This window comes from Xiphophorus hellerii, chromosome 7 (assembly GCF_003331165.1).
Source record: "Xiphophorus hellerii strain 12219 chromosome 7, Xiphophorus_hellerii-4.1, whole genome shotgun sequence".
Classification (NCBI taxonomy): Eukaryota; Metazoa; Chordata; class Actinopteri; order Cyprinodontiformes; family Poeciliidae; genus Xiphophorus; species Xiphophorus hellerii.
Genome location: NC_045678.1, coordinates 6,261,248 through 6,284,926, shown reverse-complemented (window position 1 = coordinate 6,284,926; position 23,679 = coordinate 6,261,248). Strand labels below are relative to the sequence as shown.

The following is a 23,679-nucleotide window of genomic DNA, read 5'->3' as shown; positions in this document are numbered from 1 at the left end:
GCCAAAGTGTTTTACAGTCTGTTCTCTGAGCTTGAACTGATCTCAAAGATTTATACGACTTCCGGAAAACTGGTTGTTTGTTCAGGTTTTCTGGAACCAACTTTCAGAAAACTCCAAAACAGCCGAAGCACTGAGTTCCTTTAAATCGATTTGTTTTGCGTCGCCAGCAGCTGGAACATTCATCAGTCAGAAGCAACTCTAAACAAAATTGGGTTTTAGACCTGATTTAAAGAAGCTCTGTGTTTCCGTTATAGCAACATACGTAATTTGCATAAGTCTAATAAAATCTTGTAGAGAAGTTAATTGTTGAAGTCATCTGCATGGAAAAAAAAGTGTCTTCTATTCCTACAAACGTCACCAGGAAGTTTAATGTCCGCCTGGTTTATCCAAAGCGACAGTAGCTCGGATGTGTTTGGGATCGTCTTCGTGTTTCGACCAACTATTTGAGATGGTGTTCCTCCACCAACTCACCTTTCACACCACTGGTAGCAAAACAGACCCTCAGCATGATGTTGCCACCACCATGCTTAAAGCTACTGATTGCACTTGCTTTGATTTAGAGGTATCTGAGCAAAGGGTACAGAATATGAAAGTATTTGGCAATTTTCCAAATTTTTGACTCATTTTCATTTTTTTCATTTTCTTTCCACGTTGCAGGTCGACTTTGTGTTGACCTGCAACGTAAAATCCTTGTGTAAGACATTGTTCTAATGTGTCAAAATGTGAGATCGCTTCCTTTATTACATTTCAGTTTTTTTTCAAACCTGACAATACACCTGTGGTTACAATTAAAATACAATAAATAATTTTAACTAATCAAATGATTGCCCAACGTGGAAGATAAAAAAAAACAAACTAATCTGCAACCTTTTACATTTTAATCAAAGCGAAGGCCAGTGTTTTTGTGACGCCTAATAATGAAAACCCTCCTGAGTTGTGACTTTCCCTGCTTTGACGATTTCATGCTTTGCACCCACAGAGTGATTTTCTATGAGCTCTCCTTCCCAACACAGCAGGATTACTCTCGGCTTTAGTTATGCATCAACAACAACACACGTTCTGTAGCGTCCCTGTGCGACATTTGGCACCTGCGTCGCGACCACAACAATCAGTCATCCCAAAAATGTCACAGAAAACCAACATGTTTCCATCCGTCTCCCAGGATTTCTGTTACCGCCTCCATCCGCCTGAGATTTCATCTGGTTTCTCAAGGGTCTCTGTGAATCACACGTTACATTATATAGCTAAATAGTAAAGAGTGTATAATGATAATAAATGGCTTATAAAGTAATTATTTAAATGTCTCTTTTAAAAAAAAAAAACTGGAACTAAATACAGAAATAAATTCTTAAAAATAGAATTATGTATTAATCTCATTTTAAAATTAGACAGAATTATTTAATAATTTAATAAATTATTTTATGTTGTACAGAAGCACATCATGAATTAATTTATATGGTCAACTTCACCCATCTAAAACTCTGTAGGCGGGATTAGAGCTGACGGCTGATTGGCTGCTTCTGTAGCGACCCCGATGGCTGATTGGCTATTTCTGTAGCGACCCCTACGGCTGATTGGCTACTTCTGTAGCAACCCCGACGGCTGATTGGCTGCCTCCATAGTGCCCCCGACGGCTGATTGGCTACTTCGAGCCGTAAGTAAAGTTGCTATGATCCTGAGATCAATTTCTTCGCTCTAAAATGCAAAAATAACTTAAATAACATAATAAAATTGTTGCCATTTATTTACCACAAACTGTGTGTGAGCAATTCTATCCTCTATATCTCTGGTTTGGTCTGAAATATCTCTAATAACTTCACGAGATAGCACTAGCTAGCCGGTGTTAGCTAGTGGGCGGGGCTAACATTGATTGAGACCAAACTAAAGATATAGAGGCTGGAGTTGCTCACCCAGAGTTTGCGGTATATAAATTACAATAATTTTATAAAGTTATTTTCACACTTTAAGAGAAAATATTGACGTTAGAGTCGTAGCAAACTTGGAAGAAGTTGTTGTTGTTTTGCAAGCCGTGATTTCAGCAGAGCTAATAACTCCGGTGGTTATGTAGCTGTTGACTCATGACAGCCCGGCTTGCTAGTTAAAATGGTTCAGGTTAAATCTTGCTAAAATGCACCATCTGCTGGTAAAACGGGGTATTGCATTCACCCTAGAAAGAGCGGGGTATTATGGGTAATCCTCAGAGCCATGAGGATCACTGTCGAGGTAACGTGTCTCTGCGACGTGATAAAGAAATATTATTTATAAAATATGTTCATGGTTTTCATTTTTGCATATTATTGAAATATGTTTAATCCAGGTTATGCTAGTTTTGCTATTATATCGTTTTTGTTGCGTTATAGAAATGTTTAGTTCGTGAGAAAGTGTGGCGGGAATTTCCCACACGGTAACATTATGGCTCCTCCTGGCAGGAGTTTCTTTCATGCCAGAGACTGACTTTACCTCGGTGCCCATGTGTGAAATGCAGGTAAGTTTTACTAAAAATCTGTAGCAGATGGTTAATATAAGGCAGTTTTATATTAACAGTTTTATATAAAGATATGGTCAATTAATGTTTTTGCATTGTTTCAAGATGCAAGTTTGTACAAGCTAAAATATAAAAATGGCATCTAGTAAATAAAATGTCAGCATTTTATTTTATTTTTCAGAGCATTTTAATTAATTGCTTTACTTTCTTTAAAAAGGACACTCACTGGTTGTTCCTTTGATGTAAACAAAATCCACTATGCGATCACTGTAATTTTCAATTATTTTATTTTGGTTACTGTATTATGGGTAATCCTCAGAGCCACGAGGATCACTGTCGAGGAGCTTCTTTCATGCCAGAGACTGACTTTACCTCGGTGAAATGCGGATGGAGAATTAAAGAAAACAACTGATGCCAGCTTGAGCTCCTTGTCGTTCATTTCTGCACCAAGAGAAGCCACCAGATCCACATAGGCCACACTTGCAGCGATTGGCCTCAGTCGTGGAGGAGGACGGCGGTTTGATGGGGTCATGGATTGTCTCAGCCGTTTACATGAAGAAAGAGAGATGGGCTGGAGCAGTGGGAAGGTCTGAAGGTGAGCGCAGACTGAGCGATGAGTCGGGACCGACTCCCGGAAGCCTCCGTGATGTTTGGGGATTTATTTAGCCGTGGTGCTTCACTCTGATTGCAGAGAAGACAGTCTTCCAAAAACGTTCACTACTGGGAAGAATTATATTTAAATTTTAATTTAAAAAAAACAACCAAAAACTCTGTGATTAGGATCTGGATGCTTTTTGAACTCGTCCGCTCATGAAGTTCATTATTTCTTTGACAGCTTTACCAGCTGGCAGAAATGATGAGAATGTTCACTGGATGAGGCGAGTTAGCCACAAAGTTAACTTCATTCAGATTCAGTTTATATGCTGTAGAGATCTACCCAGGGCAATCAAAGGGTCGAGTTACAGCCAATTCTTTTTTCTTTTTTTTTAAAACTTTATTTAGTCAATCAGCTGCACTGCATAATTAAGTGAACTCAAAACCAGCGGCACAATGATTTAAGTGAATTAGAACAATCATTTTGTGGGAAAATGCAACTATCGGATTTACCATTCATTAGTCAAGCGATGAAGAACCATGGTTGCTTTAAATCACCAACTATTAAAGCCACTCTTTCAGTTTGGTGGAAATTCAATGATATTCTCAACAAAAATGTTACCACCTCAAAATACACACCACTTTGGAATAATCCGGATCTTACAATAAATAAAAAAAGCTGCTCTTTTTTTTAGCCCTTGAGTTACAGACAATTCTAACGGAGTCTCCACTTATTCAGGATCGCAACACAGAACGTTTCTCTTGGCGTTTTGTCTTTTGCGATTTTACCCAGAGGAAATGCATTGTTTTATCACTTCAGATGCTTTTGGGATTTAACATTTAATTTTTTTTTTTTATGAAGCCGGGAGTAATGCAGCACACGGAGCTTCAAATAAAATGGGTCATTTATTGTTTTTTTTAATGAAAAAAAAGAACACTTTTCTCTCTTTCTGGGTTGCAAAGAAACAAATGTAAATGACCTGTATTCTGTCAACATAAAGCCTCAGCTTCGTTGAAAATGGCGGGCTCACATGTAGCAACGTAGCTTCACATACAAAGCTAAACTATTACAAAGAGTGCATTAAACGGCAGTGGCACTTCTAGAGGACAAACAAAGAAAAACGTAACATTAACATCCTCTCCTTAACTTTGTTCATAGAAGATAATTCAGCTTCGACATTACCGAATACTTGGATTCTCGGCTTGGTGGCCATGTACTCATCCTTTTCACCAGGTCTCGGCACACAAAAATGTCCTTCTCTTCCGCTTTTCTCAGAATGCCACAATACATACACAAGAGGTTTTTTCTACTTCCTGAAATCTTTTGACCTCTCTGTAAAGCAGCACCACATGCTGGCAAAAAACAAGAATTGCAACCAGTTGGCGAAACAAAGCAAAACAGGGTTTACAAAATACAGTTCTGACATGTACCCATTTGTTCACCTGGTTACATTTAAAAACATTGTTTTCCTCTGAAAAGATAACAAATACAGTACTAGTCTTTACGACTCTCTTTTCTCTAGCAGATATGGATATAAAAACGTGAGAACTTCAACTTTCACGTTTTAAGCAATATATCCTTTTCATTGACCTTATATAACATTCTCATTTTCAGAGGCACTGACAGAGTTTTCATTTAGTTAGTAAGTCATGAGCATCAAAATTACAAAAAAAATGCACAAAATATTTCACTTTAAGTGTAACGGGCCTCTATTATATGAATTGAGTGACAAAAATACTTAACTTTTTGATTATTGTCAAGTTTTTTGAGCTGTACTTGCATATGTACTAAAGTCAACAAATAAAACAAAATGTTGTATCCTTGTAAAACACTCTGGTAGGTTTAAATTGTCTTAAGGCACCCTTTTTTCTTTTTTAGAAATTCCTACTTTTGTATCCCGCTTTTTGTTTCAGATAAAAACAAAAGATAAGAACTACCCAACATGAGAAACAAAAAAAATGTACCAAATGTGGGAAGAAAGATAAGAGACATAGAAAACCATAGTAAGCAGTTAAACTCCTGAATCAGAACAAAAAACTTTGATGGAGACACTCCGTGACGTACTGGTTGGACATGTGCAGCAAATTTTCACCTTTCTATCAAATCCAGCGTTAACATTTTCAGCCAACTCAGCTAAAGTTGATGTTTTCTTTCCCGTTTTGCATCAGTAAGGCCAAAAGGCGTTTTTGTTTTTCCCTCACTGGACCGGTGGTGTGGAATCTGATCACTGGAAACAAATCCTAAGAGCTGCAAATGCGGGGTACCTCTGATCCAAACACCTAACCATTATCCTCAAATTTGGTAAAATTGCCACATCAATTCTAATGACAGGATGCTCACTTTGGCTCAGGATCTTCTTTTTTTTTTTTATTAGACAAACAGTGCCACTCTTCATTAGCCAATAGACATGATCTTTTGGCTAATGAAAGCCAAATGCCGACATTTCTGAATTAGTATTGTCTTCAGTAACGAATCGGATCACCTGAAAACACTTGCTTGACCTGTGATGATGCGTTATATGATGGAAAAGTCAGGCGTACACTGGAAAGGATCGCCAAAACATGATGTCAGAGTCTGAGTCACAGAAAAGATTAGGATGTGTTCTCGTCGGCGGACGTAGTGGAACCTTTAATGGCACTCCACTCCACGGCCGTCTGTTTGCTTGCCTGGGTACAATATGTGCTTCAAGGCACATGCAAATCAATCGTGTTTGTGTGTGTCACTGTGTTTAATGTGTTAATGGCCCCTGCTGCTTACCGAGCCATGGCCTGGACACACTGAGTCACTTCTCAAATGGCACAAGAGGCTTTGCAGGTAGCAAAAGCCGGATGGGAATACACAGAGCCAACGCAGGCCTGCCGCCACTCATCCATAACCAGGAGCGCTACGATAACACCCGCTCATTCCACGGAGAGCAGCTCCATTCATCTTTATTTCCATAATCACCATGCAGATGGCTTAGCACAAACAACTTGCTAGAGTCTGCTCATCTATCTGCTCTTCCCTGAGTTTAGAAACCCGGCTAGGCTCCGGGTAGAAACGTCTAGCTCCAGGTTGAAACGAAACGCCAATTTATGCTTTCTGAGCTGTTTGATGTTGTTGTTGTTGTGGCCTTTTACTTTGAAACCGAATAGCGTGAGCATCTCGAAAGATTAACTAAACAGCCTTGTGGCATTTCAGTTTTCCTGCCAGGCTCTTGATAGTTGTCTGTCGGTCTCTCGTTCCCACACTAAGATGTTGATCTGTCCCAAAACCAGCCAATGAAAAGTTTTATCTACCCCACTACCAGTTCTGTTGTCCGTTTGCCAGCCGTTGACTCCATCGTTTCATTTCATTTATTGATTTATAGGATGCTTTTCAAATAAGGAGATAAAGGAGCATAAGAATAAAATCAAAACAACACTCAAAAAGATGACAGAAATAAAGGAATGTGCTAAAAACGAAACATTAAAGCTCTTATTGGATAAACGTGTCTTCAGATTTGCTGATGGCACGAAGATTCAAAGGAAGCTGGTGTAATTTGTATTTCACCGGCGAAAAGGCCCGTTCAGCCCAGTGTTGGAGCTTTCTCCTCGTAACGTCCAGTAACGGCTGACATTACGACTTCAAGGAGCTGACCCCCACACAAACACGTAAAAGTTCAGACAAACAAGGAGGTGCAAAGCTGTTAAGAAGCTTTCAGGGAGTAGCATAAAGTTTAAAATCAGTTCTAAAGCAAACAGGAAGCCAGCGTGAGGGATGAAAAACGGACAGTGTTCAGACTTTGGGAGGTCTTAGCTAATTGGCTACATTTCAATCACAACAATCGAGTCTGGAGCTAAAAAAAGCGTAGATGGCCTTCTTTGGGTCGGGTTGGTTTAAAAATGTTAACCTTTGAACAAAAGACACACCAGAAACTAGCTTGTCCTGACCATGGAGTCAACTTGATTCTTAAATGTAAAATCCTTCTAAAATATTACCCCTAGATTTTTGACTCCATTTAGACTAAAAGTCAAAGCGCTGACATCTGTAGTGGTGTTGCTGCCAGACGAAACGCATTCAGTGTTTAGAAACATGAGAAAATCAGGTTCAGCCACTGCCTGACAACAGGAATCCAATTTAGTAGAGATTAAAGAGCATTACCTGAGCCAGGGGTCATGAGCAAGTCGCTCTAGATCTCATCTGCATAGCAGTTTAAAGATGACTAGTACTGAGTTGTAATTGCTACACGTGGCAGCTTATAAAGTGAAAAAGAAGAGGGATGGGGCGTGCCGTGGTGGCGTAGGGGTTAGCGCAACCCGTATTTGGAGGCCTTCAGTCCTCGACGCAGCTGTCTCGGGTTCGACTCCCAGACCCGACGACATTTGCCGCATGTCTTCCCCCCTCTCCTTCCCTGTTTCCTGTCAGCCTACTGTCATATAAGGGACACTAGAGCCCACAAAAGACCCCCTGGAGGGGTACAAAAAAAAGACTTTTAAAAAGAAGAGGGATGAGAGTGAAGCCTGTTCACGTGAAAAAGGAGCATGAGAAGATGCTAAATTATTCACCCTGACAGAAGGAGTTCTATCTGCTTCTTTTACAGGACTGAATGACCCACTATCAACTGCTGAGGTCCAAGGGAACCAGAACCACAAGGAACTTTTGACCAACAGACATATCTATACAATGAGTACTATTTATAAACCAGTCCGAACTAAGTTCTGATCCAAAGCTGGACTCATTGAGCAAGGTTGAAGCTGAATGAAAAATATCTTTTCTAAAACCTTGGTTAAAGAGATAAATGGCCTAAAATTAAGTAAAACTGAGTGATCTAGGTTTGTTTTCATTTTTTTTAAGAAGAGGCCTACACCAGTGTTTGGCTTGGTTCCTGAGAACAAAGTTAATAAAAGTTAGGGAAGCTTTCCCAACAGTAATAAAATCCTCTTTGATCAATAGCTGGAAGACAGTCAATAGGACAATTAGTGGTTCTCATGTGTGTTGCACCATTAAAAAGGACACTGGTTCAAACTGTTCTTTCATGCCTTGTATTTTACCACTCTGACCGCTAACACTTGCTATTGCTAGTTGTTATCTTGTGCTAAATTAGATAAATGCTTGGAACAGTTCTCAAGAGGAGCAGATGATCACCTGCAAATGACGACATAGGAAGGTATTCTTCTAATAGATTGAACCCTGGGAGTTTTTGGATAAGTTATATTGTTGGCAAACACAAACCGAGCCACATTTGCTAATTATGATCAAGTCTTTTAAAGCATTTGGAGTTCTGTTTGTGTGAAGAAAACATTAATAAGAGCTTGTTCGTACGCCAGGCATCGGCTCTCTGCTTTTGAGATCTCTGAACACTTTTGATCTACAATGAGGGTTAAAAAAAAAGGGCTTTGAAGATGTTGATTTAGACATCAGAACCGGATCAAAGCAGCACCCAACCAATAATGAGTTTGCAATGAAATCACAAAACGAGTATTGTTGCTAGGTTCGGACCTACATGCAGGCCAGCAAGCAGCTTGGATAGATCCAAAAGAAGACTTGGCCAATATCACAGAGAAAGACTTACCGGGAGCAAGACATGCTTTGGTTTGTTCAAGTATTTTCATGTGAATTATGACGTCCTTCGCTACCAAACTTTAGGAAAGCCAACATAAAGACAGTACATGTTTGAAACCACACTGGCCTGCCGTTATGGTTTGTTTTAATCATCTTACATGCCGTACAACCTTTGCATACTTTGCATTTTATCAGTTCCTCACACTACATGGAAATCAGCTGAGCAGCCTTCCTCTACTTTCCAAGCTCGGTTTGATCTTATGTCTTTATTAAACAGAACATTTGTTAGTTCTCAACCAGTATAATGCATCGATATGTCTAACCAGGTAGTTGAATGAACGGTACTTAGGAGAATCTGTGAAGTAACACCTGTAACGTTTTGTTTTTTGAACAATAAAGTCGATTACTGTAGGCTGATGTATGTTGTGGTTTTCTACCAGTTAGCAGGTATAAGAGTTAAGTAGTAATCCAGTCCTCTTTGGCTCCAAGGCTTCACATACATTTGTAGCTGTTTTAGGTCAGATTACCAAATTACCAGAGTTGCTTCTTGATAAACACCAGAATAAGGAGAATAAGATGATCGCTTAACTTTCTTCAAATTCAGAAATCGGCATCCATTTCCTGAAGCTTTTTAATGGACACTCAAAAAACAACAACTTGTATGTTGTTGGGGTTTTTTTACAATACAACAAGTTGCATTGTAGATACAACTTGATATTTGCTGGACTACACTTAGTCAGCAGTGGAGTCGGAGAATGGCATCACTAAAGGTCTTTAAAAGAGACATATCTGTCAGGAGTAACAGTTTTGTTGTGTTTTTGCCAAAAAAGAAAAACAAAACATCCTCAACATCACAGCGAAAAATGATTTCCCCAAAATGTATTTGACATAAATTAATTGCATGAATACTCACCCTTTTTCAAGTCAGCCAGACCCTTTTTACAGAACCCAACCTAAAAAGTCCTGAACTATCTCATCAAACTCCTCCTTTTGGACTCCTTTGTTTAGATATCCATTTACAGTAATAATTTATGCCAGGACTATTTTCTACTTTATACACTCTAAGACTTCATCAGTAAAACTGAAATGTATACTTGTTGCCGCCCGCCAGCGCTGCCGCTTGCATGCTTTTCACATATATGTTTACGTTGACCAAGGTGTGTTTGGAGTTTGTGCAAAGATCCTCGGTTGAGAAAAAAATTGATTGTACAATCCGCTCTACTTTAAGCTGCACTGGTACACGAACCTCATTTTTTATATTTTGTGCACGATAGTTTTGTTTTGGTTGAAGTCAAACATGCAAACGGAGGAAGTGCCCGGCCCAAACCTCCGTCCGGTGACAACTTTTCGTATGTAAATTATGATGTGCAGGCTTTTCCAGGCTCCGACTGACCCCACCACATCTTGGACACTGTTGTGATTCAGATTTTGTGGGAACACGTTCATAAAAGTTTGTCCCGCGTTCTGGCACGCCTGTCCCACTGCGAGGTCACCACCGCGCACTGGTAGCCATGATGGTTGGACTGACGTTTGAACAATTCCAGTTGTTGGTTTCTTATATTTTATTTAATTTTTATGTAAATGTATTATGCAATGCAGCATTGTATTCGCATAAAGTGACATGCTCTTTTTCATCTGAATTGGGTTTAAATGGAATTTGTCGGATTGTTTTGGTTTGGACCGAGATTCGGAACTGTAATTTTTTTTAACATGGACTTCGTTAAACGGTACACACCGTTTTATTTGTTACCATTTCAGGCAACAAAAATGAAGTTGTTGTTTTTTTTTACCCAGTTTTAAAATGAGGTAAATCCAACCTTGAGTATGGAAAACCCACGAAAGACGCCACCCTGTCATTATTTGGTAACTAAAACCGGGCAACACCAGAGACGCCAAGAGTGACAAACTCAGTGAAAGCCTGCTGTAGGATTCACTAGGGATAGTAGCAGCTAGGTACTGGTAATCAAATGAAATGGCATTATCAGCAAGTGTGATCACCTTAAGAAAAAGCAGGAGGTTTTGCCAACTTTGTTGGCCTGCAGCTTACTGATGTGTGTTAGGATATTGCCCGAATGTTGAAAGACATCAGGAATGACCCTAGAGAGGCAATTTGAACTCCATTATTCTATAATAAGAGAACGATTATTTGCAAGTGCAAAATAAATAAGACACCCAGTTCCCAATCCACCCAGGAGTTGGAATCCTTCCCAGCAAATTTGCCCCAAAGGCAGACTGAGAAAAAGTTCAAAATCCCCATAATGAGACTCTATATGGCTCAGTTAGTATGAGTGTTAGGATTTATGACAGTATGAAGATGGACAAAGACCATGATCTTTGAAACGGTTGTCATGAGAAAGCCTGTTTGCTACAAAATGAACATGAAGAGAACATGGCAAGTTTAGGATAAAGTATCTGAATGAACTACGATAGTTCTTGAACAACGTCCTTTGGACAGATGAGAACATGAACGGCCATACTCGGCGATATCAAGGCAACAGTAGCACGTCAGCTAGCCATAATATACCTGGCAAGCAAGAAACTGTAGGGGAAATGACTTGGGCTTGTACAGCCTCATGACCTGGGGACCTTGCAGTCATGGAGTTGACCATACAGTGAACCCTCGCTGTAACGCGGTTCACCTTTCACGGCCTCGCTGCTCTCGCAGATTTTTTTGTTCAGTTTTTTTTTCACAGTGCATTGTGTTCTGCATCCTGATTGGCTAAACGGTCTCTGCGCTTCTTCTCTACCTGTGTGCCAATAACGTTACGGTATTTAAATATACGTAATCCAGCTTGGCAAATTTTGGTAAATGTTTTTGCGCAGAAGAAAAAAGAGCGACAACAACAACTACCGATAATAACAATGTTCTTCTCTCGAAAAATCACACCTGCACCACAGGCTTCAGAAGAAAAAGCCACTAGAGAGTGAAGTCAGGCCGCAGCGTCACAGTCAGAGGAACAGTGAAATACGCAAGTCACAATTTGTCCAACTGATGACTAAAATGATTATTTTACTGTAGTTATTTGTAAGAAAGCATTATATTTGTTAAAAAACAGGTTTTGTTCTTTGATTTCAATGTAGAGTATTTAATTATGCTGTGTAATAATTGTAAAAAATAAAGGTAACTACTTCAGGATTTCGCCTATCACGGGTTCTTTTTGGAACGCAGCCCCCGCGAAAAACGAGGGTTCACTGTACCAGAGTATTCTTGTCTGGTGTGATTTCAACTCTCCAACTCCCAAGGTTTGAGTGAAATGAAGACATTACCCTTTAGGTTTTTTACTGGAGTATAAGTTGAGGATTTTTATTACAGTGGTTACTCTGTGCAATCTTGAAAGATTTGTTTCTGAAGGACTCACCAAAATGATCTTTGGTGGGTTTGGAAATTCTTTATCCAACAGAACTCTGTGTGTTAATGTAAAAAAATAATAATACACCTACATCACAACCACTTAGGGGGTTCCACAGGGTCTTGTTTTAGCCCCCATTTTGTCCTCTATATTTACTAATGAGTTAGGACGAGGACTAACTCAAATATTTATATTTTTATGCTGATCACACAGTCGTTTATCCCCAAATCACGTGGAGCTTATAGAGGAGCCTTGCTCTGTTGAAACGCAAACAAGAATAAATTCATAATTTTACTCAATTTCACATCTAGACAGTTTTTTCTCTCCTTCCTTTGCACTTCATCAAGAAGAACTCGTAGACATGCTTTCTCTTTACGCTGCGATGACGTCAGTACGTTAGCTTCATGTCTTTGCTGTGGAACAGCTGGCGCTAACAGTTTTACGGTGAGAGTCTGAGTGGGGATCCCCTTCCAGGCCACTTCCCACTCTCTGCTGTTATCATGCACGCTGACATGGTGTGTAACCCATTCCTTTAGGGGCTCCCCACAGCACACAACCACAACACGCCTCAAGCTTTCCCCCTCTCACTCAGTGGTTTCAACTCACCTTCTGGTTTTCCCATTGCTGCGCAAGAAACAGCATCCTGTCTGAGACCCGTTTCTGCCGACTTCCTGCTTCAGTCACACATAGAGGCGCGCGTGTAGGAAGTGGGAAAGGTTTGAGCAGTTCCTAGCAAGTTTTAGTACCTTGAGCCATCGCGTTTTTATAGATGTAGTACATTTCAATTGTAAAATCATGTGTTTCACAAGTGAATCCAGATGAGTTGTGTTTTTTTCTGCGTGTGTGTGTGTGTGTGTGTGTGTGTGTGTGTGTGTGTGTGTGTTCAGAGGAAGCGACCGAATGAAACAACCTGTCTTCCTCAGAATGTGAAGAGTTTCCCTCACAACCGGGTTTCTGGGTCTGTTGTTTCCCCGTGTGTCAGAAAAAGCTTTTTCAGGGCCGTCAGCAGAATCTCTTGGACAAGTCTCTGTTGAATAATAAAAATGAAGCATGTTATCATTATTTGTGTCCGAAAAAAATTCAGCAAATCAATTTGTTTGTAGTGAAATAAAAAACGAATCCTTGGAGGATATATTTGATCATTACATTTGGGTAATTTCAGAATAATTTTGTAAATTATTCTAAAATTATATTAGTGGGCTGCACAGTGGCGCAGTTGGTAGCACTGTTGCCTTGCAGCAAGAAGGTCCTGGGTTCGATTCCCGGCCCGGGGTCTTTCTGCATGGAGTTTGCATGTTCTCCCTGTGCATGCGTGGGTTCTCTCCGGGTACTCCGGCTTCCTCCCACAGTCCAAAAACATGACTGTTATTGGTCTCTCTAAATTCTCCCTAGGTGTGAGTGTGTGTGTGTATAGTTGTTTGTCCTGTATGTCTCTGTGTTGCCCTGCGACAGACTGGCGACCTGTCCAGGGTGTACCCCGCCTCTCGCCTGGAACGTAGCTGGAGATGGACACCAGCACCTCCTGACCCCATTAGGGACAAAGGGTGAACAGAAAATGGATGGATTCTAAAATTAATACAACATAGGTTTGCATATAGCTCTTATTTTCTGCTTCAGGTAAATTCAGAAATGCAGTTTGATAGTGTCAAATGAACATCTAAACTGAATTCATGGTGTATAGTAACAGAAAAAGAAAGTTAGAGATACAGTTGGGTTATGTGAAAACTAAAACTGTATAAAAACAAGTTCCTTGGTGCAAATATGGGTGACATAATAAACTGGAAATCTCATTTAAAATACATTTGCTAGGAGCATTTCAATATCAGGAATGCATAAAAGCAATAGAAGACTTGTTTAGGGAGCATCTGACAGATAAGTTTCATTTATCTGGTGCACTCCCCTTTCTGTTGCTGCCCATATGAGCCATATCAGAACCACACATCCTGGGTTTAAGACAATTAAATATGAGATAAGCTACGAATACAGACTAACGAATATGAATCAATATATGTAAAATTAAATCTAAAAAACTTTATTGATCCCAAAGGGAAATTAAAATAAAAAAGAGCCTTCAATCAAGTTTAAATCTTTAGCTGAATAATAGAAGCTGCTTTTAGCAGCAACATATCTCTGATTAACCATTAGCTGCAATCTGCGTTCAATAGAGTTATAGCGCGAAAAAGAAACAAACAAATAAAAGCAAAGTCTCATAAAAGTAATTTGCCCGAGCCTCACAGCTGCTCTTTAACTCGCACCACGTGACAGTAAACGTCACAAACCCCGGCTGCCTGTGGACGCTTCTGGTAACTTGGCAACGCAAAAAAAACATCCTCGACCAATCAAAGGCTTTGTTTGGCGCATTGGTAAAATGGAACTGTTCAACTCAAACATCTGATATGACTTGTCGAAGATAAGTGTTTGGATTATTAGGTAATTATACTAATTACACAAATTATACGCCGCTGTGTGGTTCATAGCTTTGTTTGGAGTTACTAAATGGCGACCAGGTTGGGGAAAGGGACTGTGTCGTACCGCGGCGCATTTATTTCAACGGGTAGTACTTCGGCTTTATAAAATAGGCCTGCCTTGTGCAGAGAGGTTGTGGTTCAAACGCTGACTTGCAGGCTCGCCGTGTGCCTCTCTTTCAGATAGTGGATTATGTGGAGGCGTGTGCGTGAATTCAACATCTTTTTCGGACTTTGAATGCTTCCACTGCACTCTCTTGGTAACGTATGTACTGCTTTTCTTTCTTTTTTTAAATTTATTCAGGCGAAACTGCGTGCTAACCTTATATCCCCTCGAACAATGCTGTACTTAAATTTGTGTCGTTACTTTAACTATTCCCTGGCGATAAAACGTGACACCGTTTGGATATTTTTAACACAAGAATCCCTCTCTGGTTCGGTCCAAACTCCTAACTTGCCTAACAGCTTCAGACTCGTTGCCATATGGTTGGAGTTTAGTCTTAAGTTTATAATTAGCAACTTTGACATCGACGCTGCCTTCAAAGTAAAGCGTCTGCGTTGATACTTTTAGCGTTTGTAGTGCGCGAGCAGGTTTAATTGATTAAAAGCGCGTTTCTCGTGACATTTTTGAGTCACCACGTATTAAAGTGGGTCTTCCCACACCGTGTGGAGCTGAATTTACTCGCAGTAGCTACACGGAGCCCGTCGGGCTTGTTTAGCTGATGGCAGCTCGTGTTTGTTCGTGTTTGCTAGTTCTGGAATGAAAGCCAGGCTCGCGCCGCGAACTTTTCTAGAAGGCTCACGAGCTCTGTGCTGTGTGTCCGCGAGCTGCTCGTCTCGTTCTCGCATTCAGCTCCGCTCGTGCGGACTGGGTTTTATTCGCTAATTTGCGAAACTGTTTGCGGTGTTCCTCTCTGAAGTCGGTGTGCGTGTTTTTTTTTTTTTTTTTTTAAACTGGGCGTTTAGTTTCTGATTAAATATGAAACGGCGCTGCGCAGTTCAGGCAAATGCTCCAGCAAACCGTCGTGACGTCTCCCAGAAGCCTTCATGTTTTAATGTAATGTCAACCATCTGTCGGCGTAACATTGAATCCTTCCCTGGCCAGCAGTTCATGGCGAACGAACCTCGCAGTCAAGATTGTTGTGGCAATCAAACGCTTCACATCCAGCAAGAATAATGTGCTACATCCAAAAATCAACTTTACATGACCAGGCTGCATTTACTGCTGCTCCCTATCAATAACACATGGTCTGATAATCAATAGTTTTTTGATTTTTTACTAAGGTTGTAGGAATGCGCAGCTTTCTTTTCAACTTTTTTTTTTATCACAAGGAAAAAAGCTCTTTATATTAAAAATCTCATTTGAAAGAGTCCTGGGTTAAACAACTGCAGAACCAGATTGAAAAACAAGGCAGTTTCAACCTTTAGACATTTTAGAGCCGACATTTCATATGACTTAATAAAATTATGAAAAAAAGTGATAACTGGATAGACTGATTAAGATAAAAGGGTTGATATAAGTCTATGATGAAATGCTCAATTCTATTATTCATTTTTCCCCCAATAATTCATTAAAGTTTGAACTTTTAGGTAGCAGGAGTCTTCACTATTGGCCTTTTGTTTCTTTTTACATAAAGTAGATAATGGAAGCCAGAGATGCAACAATTATTCTGTTCTGTGATCAGCAGATTAGTTGTTTTTTCTCCCCCCACTTCATTAAGTGCATTAAAACTAAGAACTTAGTCCAGGGGTCGGCAACCTTTTCTATTGAAAGAGCCATTTGGGACCGCCTCCCAATAAAAAGAAAGCACTTGGAGCCACAACCCATTTTGACGTCATATATATAAAACCTATATGCTATGTACAAAAATCAATACTAAGTTGCGTTTATGTGTCTCTGTTGTGTTCGTAGTCTGAATGGTTTAAAGAGCTGCTTTCAGTGCTGCTCCATCTTCGCCTTAACAGACATAAACATGCAGTAAAAAATAAATCGATTTTCAATCAGTGTTTTGCACCAAACAGTTTTTACTATTAACAAGTTTTTATTATTAAGAACACAACAAAGTAATGACGCCGCACTGGGTTAACTCGGGGAATCTCGTCTGTCCGTGTATCAATCAACTCCAAACCTCTTCTTTGTTCTGTCACAATTATCGATTTATTCCATTTTGATGATCATGCTCCAAACTTTGCCAGGACTGACCGCCCAGCTCACCTGCTTCCTCATACACACAAAGCCAGTATCCTTCCCATTCATACCTGGTGACGTCACTCCCACGTCGACACACCTAAGTGTCAAAGCCTCCTGCTCCTGTTATATCAATAATTACTTATTTCATTCATATTGCTCTTACAGAGCCTCAGTGAAAACGTGTTTATTATTATTAACTGTTTGGTGCAAAACACAGATTGAAAATCGATTTATTTTTTACTGCATGTTTATGTCTGTTAAGGCTAAGATGGAGCGGCACTGAAAGCAGCTCTTTAAACCATTCAGACTACGAACACAACAGAGACACAATCAAAACTGTCAGATGACTTCTTACCCGCGATAATAACTCAGAAATCGTCCAAATTATAATGTGTTTTTGTTTCTTTCCTACTTACGGAAAGTTTCTGTTTATATCGTAGGTTTGTGGCGCCTTTCTATCCTAAAGAAAGATATAAAACTTCAGATATTTCACAAAAAGATACTAACATTCATGGAAATACCTCACATAACCTTATATTAAAGCATAAAGTACGGCGCCCACCGTAAGAAAGGCTTACAGTGTTCAGTTATGCTGCATAACTGACCAGTACAGTATTGCGAGGTAACGCAAAAGTTTTGCGAGGTAACGCAAAAGAAAAATAAATCCCCCATGTCCCCTAGGGGACTCCGTACGCTTCAGCCTTTCGCATCAGCTCCGAAACGGCGTTTTTTCTCTCCTCTCCCTCGGGATATTTTTTAGCAAAGACAGAGTGTTTGCTCTTGAAATGTCTTTCAACATTTGACTTCTTGTTGTTTGCCAGTCTTTCGCCACATATTAAGCAGACAGGTGAACCAGTTTCATCAGCGGTGAAAGCAAAATGATCTGTCCACGTAGCATTAAATGTTCTGCCATCTTCAGAATGTTTCCTTTTCTTGGATTTATTCATGATGTATCTTCCAGGCAAGGATCAAAAAGTCAATAAATCAGTGCGCTAAAAAAATGCGGTCTGCCAGACATGTGGGGTTCGTCGCACATCGGCGGACATGACGTATATTTTGGGTGCTAAAAATGTTCAAAACTTTTGTTTTAATGTTACAAGTTTACCATAATCTTCAGATTTAGAAATGTATTTTAAAATGATTTTAATTTATAATTTTTTAATGATTTAATTTTAATAAAATATTCTATTTCCCAAAGTCACTGGGAGCCACAACAGAAGGATGAAAGAGCCACACGTGGCTCCGGAGCCATTGGTTGCCGACCCCTGACTTAGACCAAGACTTTAACACATTCATTTTGTAATAATTGCATCGTTTTTTAACTAACTTAATTGCATTTTTGTTTTTTACATTCAAAGGTTCAGGCCGAGCAGCGCGCTTCCGGTACGTCTGTAAATCTGATGCACAAGTGACGAAGCTGCTTCTCTTGGCCCCCTGGGGGTTAATTTTTGTTTCAAAAAACAATCTAATTGGATGCTGGAAAGGACTATTGTTGTGGTAAAAGGAGTTATCCTCTCAGCGAAGCTATTCATGCCTAAACTAGCATCTCAATGCTAAACTGGATGTGGCAGCACAGACGTCCTCAACGCTAATGTCCGCGTTCACAGTCCGCATTTATTAAGCAGTTCCATGAATGATCAGTACTTCCTGAAATACCTGAAAGCTGAAAGGGTGTAGTAGTACTTTTCACCAAGCTGATGAGCTAAATAACGGATTAAAAGCATGTACATTTGTTGCTCTTATACATCTATTTATTCAATAATTTAGCAGTGAAACTGGCCTTTGAATTTAAAATGTTGCTTATTCTTTTAGTTTTCAATGAAAATATTATTGATATATTAGACCTTATAGTAACTCCAGTACAAATTTCAAGTCCCACCCACTGTAAACACAACAACCAGCAACATGGAGTGTGATCTACATATTCCTCCTTCAAAATAAAATATGGCTATAAAGTACAAATGACATGCTGTTAGTGTGAAAGATTTCTAATAACAACCCTTTATTATAGTTTGGAAACTGAAGGTATAAAACCAAGTTAATTTTTTCTTTTTACTTTAGATCAGCTGATTGGGTCGGGTCTTTGGGGAATGGGTTTGAATCCAGCTCGTACCTTTCGTACCCACGTGTTGCCTGGTGTTTAAGTTGCTTGCTGTGGATGACCTCTTTGACCCTCCTGCTAACAATCGCTTGTTTCTCCACCCCAGTAAATTTGAAGCTTGCGTGAGGATGGAGAACAAGGAAGAATCCAGCTGCAGCTCCGTCAGCGACCTCACCTGGGAGCAGGTGAGCCGGCTGAACGACGTTCTCACAGAGGTGGTCCCGGTCCACGGCCGGGGGAACTTCCCCACCCTGGAGGTGCAGCTGAAGGACATCGTGGCGCGCGTGCGCTCCCACCTGGAACTGAGCGGCATCCGGGTGAAGGACATCCGGCTCAACGGCTCCACGGCCAGCCACGTGCTGGTGCAGGACATCGGCTGGAGCTACAAGGACCTGGACTTCATCTTCCGGGTGGACCTGCCCACCGAGGCCGAGTTCCGGCTGGTCAAAGACGTGGTGCTGGGGATTCTGCTGGACTTCCTGCCCGAGGGCGTCAACAAGGAGAAGATCACCCCCATGACTCTGAAGGAGGCCTACGTCCAGAAACTGGTGAAGGTCAACACAGAGCAGGACCGCTGGAGCCTCATCTCGCTGTCCAACAACAACGGCCGCAACGTGGAGCTGAAGTTCGTCGACTCGATACGCCGGCAGTTTGAGTTCAGCGTGGACTCGTTTCAGATCGTGCTGGACTCCGTCCTGTCCCACTACGAGCAGCAGCAGCCGGCGGCGGCCATGTCCGAGCAATTCCACCCGGCCGTCCGAGGCGAGAGCGTGTACGGAGACTTCAACGCCGCGCTCGGGCACCTGCGCAACAAGCTCATCGCCACCAAGCGGCCCGAGGAGATCCGCGGCGGCGGCCTGCTCAAGTACTGCAACCTGCTGGTGCGTGACTTCCAGCCGGCCAATCAGGAGGAGTTCAAGGCCCTGGAGCGCTACATGTGCTCCCGCTTCTTCATAGACTTTCCCGACATCGGAGAGCAGCAGCGCAAGGTGGAGGCCTACCTGATGAGCCACTTCATCGGCGAGGAGAAGAGCAAGTACGACTACCTGCAGATCCTCCGCAAGGTGGTGAACGAGAGCACCGTGTGCCTGATGGGCCACGAGCGGCGGCAGACGCTGCACCTGCTGTCGCTGATGGCCTTCCGGGTGCTGGCGGAGCAGAGCGCCATCCCAGACGCGTCCTGCGTCACCTGCTACTACCAGCCGGCGCCCTACATCAGAGACCACAACTTCAGCAACTACTACGTGGCGAACCAGAACATTCCAACATGGCTGCCGTGTAACTGACCAAACGGAAACAGGGTTCCAGCGGGGGCGACCCGGGAAGGCTTGTTTTGGCTGCGGATGCTGCTTTTCAACAGAGGAGGAGGAGAAGGAATTGATTTGGCATAAAAACATATAAAAAAAAATTAAAAGGGGGAAAAATGTCTGAAAAAAATTACCCAGTGGCAATAAATGCAATGTTTCTCTTAAGGCACATTTTTCAGTGGACAAATGTTTTTCTTTTTTTTTTTTTTCTTTTTTGATTCTTTCTCATTCCTTTTCTGCAGAGGTGTTAACGTTTTTAAGTGTTAATTTTTTTTTTGGACTTTTTCTTGGTATATGCCTTTAATCTTAATGGAGATGTGTTTGTGCCTTAACCTAGAGGTATCAGGTTTACCCCTCCAGAGTTTTGAGTATGGACTGTTGTTAGAAGAAAAGGGAAAATGTAAATGCTGTAGCCTTCAGTTTGGGTTCCTTCTTGTTAAAAAAAAAAAAAAAAAATCATAAAAATGCTGAAAAAAATGAAACATATTGGGGAAGATTTGGGATGCCCTTACTAAAAGACAGGAAGTAAGGATTAGAATCAGCAGTTTGTTTTCATCTTTGACAATGTGCCAGCCCTATACATGCCAGCAGTGCCTGATATTTGTACACAATGCAAGACTTTATTACGTATTAAGATTTTCCACTGTGAACTTCAGGCCCCTCTCCCCCAAACACAGGGTTCAGTTTTCCCAGTTGAGCCTGGCTTGGAGTGGAAATGTCTCATCGCTCTCGTTGTTTTTCATCGTTGCTTTCCCTCTGTTTTTAAGTTGCTTTCAGAAGAAGTTGCGAGTGACCTCTAGTCGCAGTCTGCTCTGGTCGGATGGCGACCCGTAGCAGGGGAGCGGAGTGACGGGCCCACCGACCGGCTGCTCTTCCCTTAAAAGGCGCCGCACGCGGTGGGGCCCTGCAGGGCTTGTCCCTCGCAGGCTCCCTGAAACGCGATCCTCCTCTGACGCAGCTCGCCGGCCGACTCTCCAGCTATTATTATCCTCCCAGCCCTCCTGGGGACCGGCCCGGCCCCGGCAGCCTTACATGCGTCTGCGCTGAGTCACTTCCTGTCCGACAGATGCACGCTGTGTTTGAACCCCCTTTTGTGGTCATGGGAGGAGAGACGGAACGTCTCCCCCTTTCAGACTTGAGTATTGATTAATGTGAAGGCGACAGGCAGCCCCCCCACTCCTCTCACTGGCTGTAAACCTCCACATTTCTATTTCCAGCGAACCCTATTATTAGCTGTGAACGTTGGAAGCTGAGTGCTCCAGCGTGCCGTCTCTTCCAGATATCGCCACAGAGCAGATGACAGTTGGACTCGCGTCAGCGGCCGCGCCCACATCCACGCGGTTTCTTGGAAGGCAGATTCCTGCTGCCGCTCGTCTCTGGAGGCAGATAACCTTATCAGGCTCGCGTGGTCGAGAAAGACGGGCCTCTCGCCTACAGGTCGCATGGAGGCTGGCCCCTATTTATTTATTTTTATCATTATTTTCCCTGCTGTCAGCTCTAGACCAAAGGCAGCTTCACAACCAGCAACTGCAACAATCAAGTGCCTGTCACGTGTTTTTTTTGTTTTTTGGAGAGCTGAATATTTTTAAAGGGGTTTTAATGTTGATCAGGAGGCAGGAGTGTATTTTGTTTCTTAAAACTCAACAAAATTATAGTAGAAATGTTGCCATTTATCTTTTATGGGTAAATTCATCAATTTTTGTCCAGATTTGTAGCGAGAATAATTGGTTTTCTTTTTCAGTCCCAGCTCACCTGTACAGCCGTTCCTGCCGGACCTTTCAGTCGTTTGGTTTTACGGTCCGTGTCCACTCTGTGTTGCTGCCGCCAGCCAGGTGGCTTCATCCTCAGATGCTCCAGGAAATCTAGTTTGTTCCATTCGCAGAGGAAATGTTTCATATTTTATATCTCTGTTTAGCTGTCAGTCTGCCATCAGAGCGCCTGCTGACGAGCCAACACTTAGTTTGGTTTCCTGATCTAAAACTAGCCGAAGTGTTGTGCAGAGACCGTGTACTTCACACCCAACCTCTTGAAAGGCATGGAGAGCAGCTAACGTGGCCGCAGTAGAGGGAGTTAATCATGTGGGACGCTCTCTGGATTAAAATCGTGACTATTCTTTTATGTTTCTCACCCCTTTCTTTTAACTCTTGTCCACAGCAGTCCTCTTCCCTCTCTGATCTTGCAGCATTTAAATGGTGATGAAGTGGGAGACCCCAGATTTAACTTTGACATTACTCTGAGGACAGTCTGTGCTTTTTATCAATAAAACCGCTTCCCTTTTCATATAACAGACCTTTGACTTGAGGGTTCAAGCAGCAGCCTGAAATCTCTCCACTGTCTGCGTATATTCTGTGAATAATTGTTCGGCCTAACTCCTGCTCGCCGCTGAGTGCCAGGCCTTTGTTGGCGTCGCTTCTTAACGCTCGTTTTTAAGCGGAGTCAAAGAAAATGCATTAAATTAAATTTTTGCATTTTTTGGGTTGAGGATGAACACAGCCCGGAATGTTGACCTTGTGCTTTTTCTTTTGTTGTTTTTTTGTTGCCGGTCTGCTTTCTCGTGTTTACGGTTGCCGTCGGTGAAAGCTTTCCCCACGTAGGAGTCGGGTCTTGCACCCCTTCCTTAATGGGGGCTGGTGACACGTCTGGATGTAGAAACTCTTTGTGAAGGACGCTGTAGGGAGAATTAAACTAAATGAGGTTTATAGGCTGCTTTTTTTTCCTTTTTTTTTTTTTGTGTGTAAATGTTTTGGCCCCCACCTTTCTGCTGTAAACTTGTCACTTCAGTGTCACTCCCCTCTCTTTGTTTGGGCCATTGTTGATCAGTACAGAGTGTTTTATCATTCAACACCTGTAGATGTATCGTGTTTTCGGGGGCGGGGGACATACAGAATAGATATTTAGTGATTCTGCTTGTCTGAAGTGAAAGTCTCATAAGAATGTGATGGGAGGATCTAAGCTCTCCTACAGTTTCTTTGTGAAGGGTTGTGAATTATTTTTTTTCTTTATCCCGGCAGATCTGTGTTTACCTAAATGCGTGGAAGTGTGTGTGTGAGCGCACGTCAGCATGTGTGTATGAAGGGATGGGTGTGGTGACTTAAAAATATATAAAAAGTGAGGAAAAACATGAAACTTGTCGCACTTTTTTCTCTCTCTCTCTCTTTGAAATAGTAAATGCAGACGAGCATTTCTGTCCGCTTTGAGATGGTGACGATGACTGATGGTTACGATGGTACTATTTCATTTTTCAGCACTTTTACCTCACTTGAGTTTTCCTTTATTTTTTTTTTTTTTTTTTTGAACGGAAAACGTAAATGTACACCAGGAAAGTGTGTTTTGAAGAAGCAATCATGAATAAAAAGATTTTTAAATGCATTACTTCTCTTGGTGTTTTGTTTTTATAAAACTGAATCCTACAGACTGACAGGACTGTCTGCAGGTTGAGTCTTTATTTTCTTTGAGGAATTAACTAAATTGTGTCAACATAAAATTAGATTTGTTTTCTTTTAAACTAAAAAAAAAAAGGTCAATATTTGACATATTCTTAAATCTCTAAATCTCAATCTTGATCTAAGGATTCATCAGTCATAGATCAGGATGTACAAGAGAAGTGACTCTTATCGTCACCTTCCTAAAATAATGGGGCCCGAGACATTTTTATTGGGGAA

At 41.5% G+C, this 23,679-nt stretch overlaps 1 protein-coding gene across 3 annotated transcripts in view; it reads left to right on the top strand.

Annotated features, from left to right (window-relative positions):
* tent5c (terminal nucleotidyltransferase 5C) overlaps positions 1–23,386 on the top strand; it is a 37,146-nt gene extending 13,760 nt beyond the window's left edge. Inside the window, exons 1-3 of one of the 3 annotated variants that reach the window (XM_032568170.1) lie at positions 14,248–14,383; positions 14,602–14,678; positions 18,817–23,386. In XM_032568170.1, the coding sequence (XP_032424061.1) occupies positions 18,839–19,996 (1,158 nt within the window). In that variant the 5' untranslated portion in view covers positions 14,248–14,383; positions 14,602–14,678; positions 18,817–18,838 and the 3' untranslated portion in view covers positions 19,997–23,386. Of the gene's footprint in view, positions 1–14,247; positions 14,384–14,601; positions 14,684–18,816 lie in introns of those variants that run through there. The other 2 variants (XM_032568168.1, XM_032568167.1) reach the window with 2 other exon arrangements.
* Positions 23,387–23,679: the final 293 nt, after the last annotated feature.